Here is a 12,243-nt window from a genome sequence, read left to right as displayed (position 1 = left end):
GGTGGCGCGCTGAGAAAGGCGTTCGTTGTTCACAGTACCTACGATGTGAAGGTGGTGGACGCCAACGGCGAGACAATCGACGCACTGGCTAGTCTAGTGGTTAAGCGAAGGCGGAGGAGTTACAAGCTCGTCGGCCGGTCTCATCTGCTGGCGTACCCAGCCCCGGTGGTTTCTGCATTGACCTTGTAGCAATTGTAAGTGCAGCTATCAGTGCTCTGTTGTTAATCTGTGGCACTAGATGAGTGTTAATTCACGAAATCTTGTGCATATTTTCACTCGTTTGGCTTTTGTTTTTTCATTCGATTTTAACTTGCTACTTCCTCCTAGTTAAAGACTACACAATGTACTTCCTGGTGAAAATATTGTAGTCACTACTAGGTGGAAAAGGGGCTCCATTGTGCAAACAAAAACTTATTTATCTGAAATTGGGTGGAGAGAAGAACAAATAATCACATATAAAAAAACTGCAGCAACAATTCCCTCTTCTTATGTACTTTGTGATATTTGCATCTAAGTAATGCTAGTCATTCCCAAACTCACCAATATTCATCAGTCTATGATCTGTTGTCAACAGATCACACAGGAAGTTAATCACGACCAGTCCAATCAATTCCATCTTGTTGACAAAAAAATTCAATGGATCCCCATATACATTCCTTACTCGTCAGTCGTTGCCCACAATATTCAGCACTAGTCAGATAACACCTTCAAGTTCACATAGCCATCAGAGGAGTACAGTGCAGACATCTTCATGTTCTGCAGCAAATCCATTCCTAGGAAACTAACTATTAACTGGCATTACGGCTGGTATAGCCTAAAGAGTGAAGTAATAAAAGGCATATCAGCTTCTTGGATCCAGACAGCAGCGGCATAACTCCACAAGCGTTAGTGGGAACCGTCATATCCTTGTTCAGAAGAAACAAAAGCACGTCTCTCGGGGCAGTGCCCGAGTACAGATTCGTCACAGAACAGCCTTGCGTTTCCCGGTGGCTTTGCCTGGTAAACACAAAGAACTAGTCAGTACATAATTAAATAGATACAGCTAACTGCTTGTGAGTGGAAAAAATGTTTCTAAAGGAGGCAAGTCAACATCATATGATAGGTAGATGGCGGGATTTATTTCTACAAAAGAAAGATAGTAGCAGGACAAATAGCATCTGCTTGAAACTAAATGTACTGTATGTAGGAAAATAAAGGTGAGACATAATTCATCATTCACACATGGTTTGAAATTAATTTCTATACAAAGTACATCTAGAGCTTGCTCGAGACAATAGCATTAATTATGTAGCAGATTTTGCAAATTTTCCTCTGAAGTAAACAGTCTAGAGGTGGCATGACAATACAACTAGGATTGTTTGTAGAGCTTACAGTCTTCCTGTAGCACTCGTTCTCAGCTCTAAGTTCTTCATTCTGCTTCTCCAGGGAATCAATCTCCTTATCCTTATCCAACTCAAGTTCGAGTCTCCGAATCTGCTCAGCCTCGAGCTCTTTCGTCTTGCGCACGAGCTGCTGCCTCAGCATCTCGTTCTCGGCTCTCAGAGACTCACCTGCATTACGTGGTATCACCAAGAAATCGCATGGTGCATTTTGAAAAAAGCGAGTAAGAACTAGTGATATGCTTGTCTACCTTGAGCACCTTTGTCATGTCCAACTTGTTGGATATTTTGGTGATCTAGGCTGCTCTCCTAGGTCAGATCTTTTTGGGTTGCTACAGTAGGGCGGTGCTACAGTAGCTACAGTAAGGCGGCACTACAGTAACGCTACAGTAAATGGCCACCTATCCTTATGTGGTGTCTTGATCGGAGACATCGATTTTGATCCAACGGTGCTGGTTCCCCTAGTGCATAGTGCTAAACATATATAAAGGGGTCAAATGACCCTAGAAGAGAGGAGAACACACGGCTACTGCTCTCAGCTCTCTCTCACACTCTCTCACTCAAACTAAGCCACCGATCAGGCTAGCACTAAAAGGCACTGGGAAGAATCAAGCACAAATTGCTCCATCCTCAAGTGGTGTGAGCAATACTTCAAAGAGATGACTGCATCTTCAGATCAAGGTACTACTGACCTTCTCTTTTTGTGGCTCAAACTAGAGCTAGATGATCCTGCTGGATCCAACAATGGTATCAGAGCACCTAGCTCTTAAGTTTGAGCCCTCTTATGTTCAAGATCATGCTTGTTTTATCAAGTTAATGTCAAGTATCAAGCTATTCTGGCTTGATCTTTTTTCTGGCCCCAACAAATCTTTTAAGGCTCAAGGGTTTTTCAATTATCAAGTTAAGTAAAAGGGGGTCTGATGCAACAACAGAAAATCCCCTATTTCTAGAAACCCTAGAACAGAAATTCCTATGTTTTTACCCCTAATTTGGATCAAGAGTTTCGATTATGTAACAAATTGATGGGGAAAGAAGCAAATTTTGCATAAATCTTGATGTTTTTCCCAAATCCGAGACTCTAATTTAAGCAATTATGTGTTTCCCTCCTGCAATAAAGCTTGTGGTTTTGGTTTATGCTAAAGATTTAAGGGGAAACCTATAACGTGATTCTTAAGATGATTTTCCCCAATCCGAAACCCTAAAGTGATGAAAATTTCCCCTGTTTTGATGCTCATGGTTTCGGTTAAGTATGAATTGAAGTGGGGACGGATTGATTTGATGCCGTAATCAACCCTAAATTATGAAATTCCCCAAATTTTGAACCCTAACCCTAATTTAAGAATCATGGCGGTGGAAACTTACCTTATGGGTGTCGTCGCTGCCGCCGGCCACGCGGCGGCGCCGGTGCCACCTTTTATGATGGCGGTTACGCTCGAGCACACACCCGAGCGGACTGCCGTCCACCGCACCGGACCCGGCGCTCCTTCTCGCGCGCTCGTCGCCGTTGAAGGCCGCCATGCGGACTTGCGACTGGCCGTCGACGCCGTTGCGGGGACGCCCGCACGCGCTCGTTCGCCTCGCGCAGGCGCCGCCGGAACCGCTCGACGTAGCCGCGCGCCGGCCAAAGCCGCACGCAACTCCGGCGAGAGGAACCGGACGACGCCGAAGCCCTCCTCTCTGTCGCGGTGCTCGTCGCCGTCGCCGTCGCGCACACGCGCCGTCATCGCCGTCGGGAGAGGAGAGGAGGAAAAGAAACGGGCTAGGGTTTTCGAGGGAGCCGGCGACGACGCGCCGGTTTTGTTCCAGTGCGGTCGTTCTGGCCGTCGGATTGCATCCGACGGTTCGTGTCGTCCTGGCATGTTGCAAATGGCCGTGGCCCAAGAGGGGATCGGGGAGCAAATCGGGCCGGGCCAATTTCGGCGATTCGACAGAATTATTATGCAATAAAAAAAAAAATTGGGGGCTGAAATAATTAATTTTCAGGCTGTTTTTTCCTGCATAAATTTATTATGTTTATTATGTTTATTTTAGGACACTTTTTTTTTAATTACCATGCCTAGTTAATTTACATGTTGTTATTAGAGATTAATGCACGGGAGGTCCCTAAAGTATGGGCGCACCGTATGCAGGTCCCCGAAGTATAAAAGGCGTTGGTGTCAGTCCCTGATGTTTTTAAGTGATGCACCGCAGGTCCTAAACGTCTTTGACCGTGCATTGACCGGTGCCACGTAGGAAGAAATGCCACGGTGGCAAACCGCCCGGTGCTCGGTCAAAGACGTTTAGGACTGCGGTGCATCACTTAAAAACATCGGGATCGAGCCAACGCCTTTTATACTTTGGGGACTCGCATACGATGTACCCCATACTTTAGGGACCTCCTGCATTAATCTCTAAATAAAGGGTAGTCAAGCAAGTGAATATCCTTGTATGGTTTAGCGGATTGGGATTCATAGTGGGATTTGGATCGAAACGGTGAGTCGGTGATGTAAGTAGGATTTCGGTAGTAGGATCGAGATTCGACTACCTTGCTTTTATCTCGGTATCGACAACAATAATTGACTCTATATGTTGTTAGTTTTGATTATTTCATAGTATTGATCCACTCTTTACAGCGCATATGTGATGTGCAAATTCATCGCTACGTAATACATTTTGAATTTTTAGTGTAAATTTTGACACAAAAATTTGAACTAAAAAAGACAAAATACACTAAAAATGAAATCCCACCGGGATCCCACCTTGACACCCTTGGATGTAATTTTATGACTCATATTACTCTACGGTTATATTGTACATTTGATAAGCTATCATCAAGACATATGTATTTGTATGCCATGTATGTACATTTTTTTTGCGAATTCATGTATGTACATTTTAAGTTGAAGAAAGCGTGGGGAAACCTACAGAATATCGCCTCGATCCTTTTTAATTGACTTAGATTTTGTATAAAGTTATAATAAATCTGAGTCAATTAAAAGGGATTGGAGGAGTAGCTCTGATACGAGGGCACATTATTTCTTGAGATTAATGCACGGGAGGTCCCTAAAGTATGGGGTACACCGTATGCGAGTCCCCAAAGTATAAAAGGCGTTGGCTCGATCCACGATGTTTTTAAGTGATGCACCGCAGGTCCTAAACGTCTTTGACCGAGCACCAGGCGGTTTGCCACCGTGGCATTTCTTCCTACGTGGCACCGGTCAATGCACGGTCAAAGACGTTTAGGACCTGCGGTGCATCACTTAAAAACATCAGGGACTGACACCAACGCCTTTTATACTTCGGGGACCTGCATACGGTGCGCCCCATACTTTAGGGACCTCCCGTGCATTAATCTCTTGTTATTACATTTATTATTAAGTTTGTTTATGATTAATGAATTATGGTGATTTTCATCACTATAATTATTATGTGATAATACTTCCGCTGCAAAATAAAGTTTATGGATCCTCAAATAAAGTGTGGTTTTATGCCTTGTCATTCTGACCAAAGTTGTTTGACGGGCATTTTAACTGCAAAATTCTTTTATTGGTCTGTTTCATACGGCCAAAGCTGATGTGAACCGGGTCGGTAAAAGAAAATAATGAATGAGGATTATTAATGTGTGGCTTCTATTTATCAATTTGGCCAAAGCTAATTGATGAATATTTGTCCACAAAATTTTGTTGTTCATTTTCATCTCTGGCCAAAGCTGATTTGAATTTGATCAATAAAATTTAATGATGATTATGATGATGCTTACTAAAGCATTTTGAATTTTTCTTTTGCAGCAACTAATGTCTCTAATATTGCTGGAATGCTAAATGGCATCGAACAGCTAAATGGCAGCAATTATGTCACGTGGAAGGAGAAGCTTGAGATCACTATGGCCTTACTCAATATTGATTATGCTCTCCTTAATGATCCTCCTGAGGTGCCTAAAGAAAATAATGAAAATTATGAAGCCCTCAAGAAAGAATATGACATTATTAAGGCTAAGTGGGATGATTCTAATCGCAAGTGCCTTATGATGATAAAGGGCTCCATTACACAGAGTATGAGGGGAGCCCTTCCTGATTGTGAGACAAAGAAAAGGGTACTTTGCAAAAATTGAGCATCAATTTAAAGGGTCTTCTAAAGTTTATGCAACAAGTCTTATCGAAGGCTAATTGATGAAAAATATGATCCCACGGGAAGTCTTCGAGAGCATATTATGAAAAAGTGCAACATGGCCGCCAAACTAAAGTCAATGGAGATGGAAATCTCTAATGGTTTCCTCGTCCATTTTATTATGTCATCTTTTCCTCCCCAAATTGATACATTTATGATCAACTATAAATCGATGGATGTTAAATGGGAGATTGATGAAATGATGGCACTATGTGTGCAAGAAGAAGAAAGGCTTAAGGTCGACAGGAATTGATCATGTTAATCGGTTTGGTCATTCACAAAAGAAGAAGTATAGAAAATTTGTGAATGAATATGTGAAGCCCAAGCCTTATAAGTTCAAGGAAAAAGGCCAATCCTCAAAAGGATCACGACAAAAGAAGCACGAAAAAGCGCCTAATCTTTGAAGGAAATAATTCCAATGCTTGCCACTTTTGTGGAAAAGGTGGGCATAGGCGAAAGGATTGTTTTGGCTTCAAGAGATGGCTCAAAGAAAGAGGTACCGACGCTATTCTTGTTGTTGAAGAATCCCTTTATGTTAATTATGCCACCAATACTTGGTGGATTGATTCGAGTGCAACAATTCATGTTGTAAATTAGTTGGAGTGATTCAATATGATGAAGACCCTAAACAGAGGGGAAAGAACAATTAAAGTTGCTAATGGTTTTGAAGCTTTTGCCGAGGCGTTTGGAGACTTCACTCTTACACTTCATGGCGGTTTTAAGCTTCACTAAATAATGTTCTCTATGTACCCTCGATGAAACGGAATTTAGTTTCCGTCTCATGTTTAGATGATGATAGTTATGAGTGTCACTTTGGGAATAAGCGGTGTATAATTATGTATGACAATAATAATGTTGGCCTTGCACATCGACACGACAAACTTTATGTAATTTCCCTTTGTGATGATATAAATAATGTGGGTTCTACCTCAAATATAAATGTCGGTACCAAACGCAAACGTAATGATAATGAGACTTCTTCGAAATTATGGCACTATCGTTTAGGCCATATTTCGAGGAGGATTGAGCGTCTCATTAAAGATCAAGTTCTTCCTTCTCTTGATTTTTCGGATGCGGATGTTGATCATTGTATCGATCGCATCAAAGGAAAATATGCCAAGAAAATTAAGAAAGGTGCAAACCGAAGCACGGGAGTTTTGGAATTAATTCATACGGATATATGTGGTCCGTTTAATGTGAGATCGGTGGACGGTTATAATTCATTCATAACGTTCACCGATGATTTCTCCCGTTATGGATATATTTATCAAATCAAAGAAAAATCGGGAGGCATTAGACAAGTTCAAGATTTTCAAAGCCGAGGTTGAAAATCAATGTAATAAAAGAATTAAAGTTGTAAGATCTGATCGTGGTGGTGAATACTACGGCAGACATGCAACTTATGGTCAAGTTCCTGGACCATTTGCAAATTTCTTACAGGAAATTGGCATTGCCGCCAAGACTCAAGACTGGGTGAACCTCAAGAAACGGGGTGGGTGAAAGGAGAAACCGCACACTTATGGATATGGTGCGGAGTATGTTAAGCCACTCCACTTTACCGTGAATTTATGGATGGAAGCCCTTAAAACAAAGAAGACATATTCTTAACAGGGTTCCCGATAAATCGGTGCCCAAAACACCGTATGAATTATGGATCGGAAAAAGCCAACCCCTGAATTATTTTCATGTATGGGGCTGTCTGCTGAAGCAAGGATTTTTAATCCGGTTATGGGAAAATTAGACCCCAAGACAGTCGATTTGCCATTTTATTGGTTATCACGACAAATCTAAAGCATATCGATTTTATTGTCCAAATCGGACAACGAAATTTGTTGAAACAAGACACGCTGTGTTCTTGGAAAGTGATATGATGAGGGGGGAGCATGACTCCCGAGAGAAATAGTCTTGGAAGAAAAACAGGAATATGTCCCGATGCTCGTAATCCAAGAGCCGTGTTTCCGGTACATACCGAGATCGCACCTCAAGTTTCGGCTCTCCGTAGGCGATGGTGCTCATAAAGCTGGACAACAAAAGGACCAAGGACAGCAATTACGAGTGTATTCAAGAAGGCAACGTGTCGCTAATACAACACCTGCCGATACACCGGTGATCGTCCCGAGATGTCACATCTAATGATGCTTTTGTTGAAAATAATCAGCAGTCTCAAGCTGTTATTAATGTGCCGAATAATGAGCCTCTTAGAAGGTCAGCGGGCTAGAAAGCTTTGCTATTCACGATGATTATCTCACCTACATGAGTGAGGATACAAATGAGCCAGTGTTGGATAATGATCCCACCTCATTTAAGGAGGCTATGGAAAGTGAATATTCGTCTAAATGGCTTGATGCTATGAAAGATGAAATGAAGTCCATGAGCACTAATAATGTATGGGACTTAGTAGAAATCCCTGAAGGAGCCAAAACAGTTGGATGCAAATGGGTCTATAAGACCAAACGTGACTCCAAGGGTGATATCGAAAGGTTTAAAGCAAGGCTTGTGGCAAAAGGATTCACTCAAAGAGAAGGGATTGATTATAATGAAACTTTTTCACCCGTCTCTTCGAAGGATTCATTAGAATAATTATGGCACTCGTAGCTCATTATGATTTAGAGCTACATCGGATGGATGTCAAAACGGCATTTCTAAATGGTGACTTACGCGAAGATGTTTACATGGCACAACCTAAGGTTTTGTTATGGAAGAAAATAAACATTTAGGATGTCATGCGAAGAAATCCATCTATGGTTTGAAACAAGCATCAAGAGAGTGGTATCTCAAATTTGATCAAGTCATAAAGAAATTTGGCTATAAGGAAAATAAGAAGGACAATTGTGTTTATGTTAAGTTCGGGGGAGTAATTTTATCTTCACGATATTATATGTTGATGACATACTCTTGGCCGTGATGATAAAAATATGTTGATGGAGACCAAGAGGTTCCTGTCTTCAAAGTTCGATATGAAAGATCTCGGTGAAGCAACTTATGTTTTAGGAATTGAAATTCAGGGATAGATCCAGAGGGATCTTGGGGCTATCTCGTAGAGCATATATTGAAAAGATGCGAAAAAGTACAATATGTATAAGTGCTCACCTACTTTGCTCCTATTGTTAAGGGCGATAAATTTGGGACTTTCTGCCCAAGAAATAATTATGAATCTGCGCAGATGAAGTCAATTCCTTATGCCTCAATTGTTGGGAGTATTATGTATGCACAAGTGTGCACTCGCCCGATTTAGCTTTTGTGACCGGGATGCTTGGCGGATATCGGTCCAATCCAGTGTCCGGATCAACTGAAGGCTGCTAAAAGGTCTTGCGTTATTTGCAAGGTACTAAAGGCCTCATGCTTACTTATGAGAAATCCGATAACCTCGAAATAGTGGGTTATTCGGATGCTGATTTTGCGGGGTGTGTTGATACTAAGAAATCCACATCAGGTTATATCTTCACCCTTGCAAAAGGAGCTATATCATGGAAAAGCTCAAAGCAAGCATCATCGCATCGTCGACAATGCAGCAGAATTTGTAGCATGTTATGAGGCAACCGGGCAAAGCGGTATGGTTGAAGAATTTTATCTCGGAACTAAGAGTGATTGACAACATTTCAGGCCTCTCACTCTATCTGCGATAATCAACCCATGATGATCTATGCGAGTAACAACAAGTCAAGTGCGGTGGCAAATTTATTGACATTAAGTATCTTGTTGTGAAAGATAGAATCCAGGATCAAACAATCGATATCAAGTACATTAGTACTAAGTTTATGTTAGCGGATCCGCTCACGAAAGGCTTACCACCCAGCGTATTTAGAGAGCATGTTGCCGCATGGGTTTGGTTGAAAGCTTTTAATCCTGGAGAAATTGGAACTATTATGGCACCATCTCCCCAAAAGGGGCTCATTTTGAGATCGAATGGGAACCATAGTCACTTGGTTTAGCAAAGACTTAATTGATTGTTGTAACCTATTGTCTTGGTGTACCATTTTATCGAAAGATGAGTCTGTAATATTTATGATGTTTATGTAAAGAATTATGTAAATTAAGTTAATATATGATGTGAATAAAGTTTATGGAGCTCATAAATTAAAGAGTTTCATTTTGATATGAAGTAATGTGCTATAGTCACTAGATTAAATGGTACCTAACAGACCATTATAATCTTTTCGTCTTAAGTGCATTATTTTGTTGAAAAATGAGCTTATAATGATCAGCCTTACGATCAAGGGGGAGAATGTTGGATATTTTGGTGATCTAGGCTGCTCTCCTAGGTCAGATCTTTTTGGGTTGCTACAGTAGGGCGGTGCTACAGTAGCTACAGTAAGGCGGCACTACAGTAACGCTACAGTAAATGGCCACCTATCCTTATGTGGTGTCTTGATCGGAGACATCGATTTTGATCCAACGGTGCTGGTTCCCCTAGTGCATAGTGCTAAACATATATAAAGGGGTCAAATGACCCTAGAAGAGAGGAGAACACACGGCTACTGCTCTCAGCTCTCTCTCACACTCTCTCACTCAAACTAAGCCACCGATCAGGCTAGCACTAAAAGGCACTGGGAAGAATCAAGCACAAATTGCTCCATCCTCAAGTGGTGTGAGCAATACTTCAAAGAGATGACTGCATCTTCAGATCAAGGTACTACTGACCTTCTCTTTTTGTGGCTCAAACTAGAGCTAGATGATCCTGCTGGATCCAACACAACTGTCCTCTGCACTTTCACGGGTGCCACAGTTGCTCCCCTCTTCCTTCCTTGCAGCCCAACTTCATCAGTAATGTGCTCCCCTGCATTTTAACCTTCTACTTACACACCGCTCCAAAATACAATCAATCACAGGGATAACTAAGCAAGCATTCTTCTCATGATAAAACTGCACCAGAACTTTACAGAGAAGACTATTGTGTTCTACAAGTGCTAATTGCAACAAGGGGTAGTCGATACGTCTTTATACCTTGTCCTTGTTTGTCCTGGATATCTGTTCTGGTAATCTGCGATTCAGAATCTGTCGCACTTGCTTTCCTCTTCCTCCCGAGCAATCCACCTTGAAGCCGAACATAGCAATCCCCAGAAACCGCTCCATCTGCATTTGAACAACATCATATTTGCAACATCATTCAGAAGAATTCAATAAAGCTCACATGTAACGCATCAGTTGCACTCACGATGGAACTGTATGGCATGACAAGAACAGTGCCTGTCTACACTGCAACAAATACCAATTCCATCTCGTGTGCAGTAATTTCAGGAACATGTGAATATACGATACAGCGCTACAACCACAGGCTCTGCTCCTGGAAAGTGGGAACTGAATTATTTTGAAGGCCTGGAAACCATGTTTGACTGCAATGGTCTGTGTTCCTAGCTAATCAGTTATTCAGTTGGGTGGTCACTGATTAGAAATCAAACAGTGGATTAATTCGATTGATTGGACAACTCTCTGCACTGAACCCTAGATAAGGTCACCCGCTTCATAACCAAACCCCCAGAAAATTTCCCAATGTAGTAGTTTTCAGTAATGTACTCCTCTGCATTTGAAACATCCCATTTACAGTTTTACACACAACTCAAAATGTGATCAACCTCATCTATACTACATAAGATAGCATGCATTCTACACATGATGAAAACAGCATCAGTCCATCAGAAGACATAAACATTGTGCTCTACTAGTAGCAATTGCAACAAGGGGTAGTAACGTGACCTTGTTCGTCTTGGATCTTTTTTCCGGTAGTCTGTGGTTCAACATGTGTCGCAATTGCGTTCCACTTCCTCCCAAGTAAACCACCTTGAAGCTGAACATAGTAATGATCAGGAACATATTCCTCTGCATCTGAAAAACATTCCATTGCATCACCACTCAGAAGATATTCAATAAAGTTTACATATGAAGTATCAACTCTACTCAGGATGAAACTGTATTGGAAGACAAGTACAGTGTATGTCTACATTAGTACCATTTCTGAAAACCCACTTAATGTACAGTAATTGCAGGAACATTTAAATGTACCACAATGCGCTGCTCCTGGAAACTGATATTTTTTACAAGGCCTGGAAACTGTGTTTGACTGCAATAGTCTGCGTGCCTAGCTATTCAACTGGGAGATCGTTTGTTAGGATTCAAACTGCGGATTGATTCAGTCTTGGACTAAGCCCTAGATAAGGTCTCCTAATTGATAACTGAACCCCCAGAAAATTTCACAATCTGCGAAGGGTTCTAAGAAGGGCTACTTGATACTGGGGAACCGTGTGAGCCATACAAGATAATCACAGCGAATAATCAAAATAAATGCTCTCAAGGGGGTGAGTATCCCGCTTAGTTACCATCAGAATGACGGTTGGCGGCGCCGCCGCTGCTCGGCTCCTCGACGGGCGCTTGGGAAGCCGCCTTCATCTTGCTGTCGCTCTCGCTAACCGAGACGCCCGAATTCTCCTCCGCCGCCGCCAACTGATGACCCTTTTTATAACTTGAGCATTTTTTGTCATGGATCTCAGTTTCAGTTGTCGGCTGCAGTTGTTTTTCAGGTGGTGCAGGTGATTCCATCATCCTTCCTTGCAGCAGCCCACCTAGGATCTTAGCATAGCTATCCTCAGCAGTGGACACACCTGCATTTGAGCATTCCATTCACAGTTTTACAAAGAGCTCAAAATGCAACCGATCTCATCTACAATATATAAAAAAGCATGCATTCTACATTCATGACAAAAACTGCGTCCGAAGGCACGAG

The 12,243-nt window shown here is 41.9% G+C and overlaps 1 protein-coding gene across 1 annotated transcript; it reads right to left on the bottom strand.

Moving 5' to 3' along the window:
• Positions 1-587: 587 nt before the first annotated feature.
• LOC127340597 (uncharacterized) lies at positions 588-12,121 on the bottom strand (the record flags this gene model as incomplete). Its single annotated transcript, XM_071824749.1, has 7 exons — positions 588-996; positions 1,372-1,550; positions 1,631-1,656; positions 10,224-10,302; positions 10,470-10,598; positions 11,220-11,348; positions 11,840-12,121. Coding segments are annotated over 7 exons (935 nt in total), but the record flags the coding sequence as incomplete, so codon positions are not given.
• Between the last annotated feature and the right edge of the window lie 122 nt (positions 12,122-12,243).

Source organism: Lolium perenne, unplaced genomic scaffold (assembly GCF_019359855.2).
Source record: "Lolium perenne isolate Kyuss_39 unplaced genomic scaffold, Kyuss_2.0 unplaced8, whole genome shotgun sequence".
NCBI lineage: Eukaryota > Viridiplantae > Streptophyta > Magnoliopsida > Poales > Poaceae > Lolium > Lolium perenne.
Note: the sequence above shows the minus strand (reverse complement) of the source record. Positions and strands in the feature narration are given on the sequence as shown.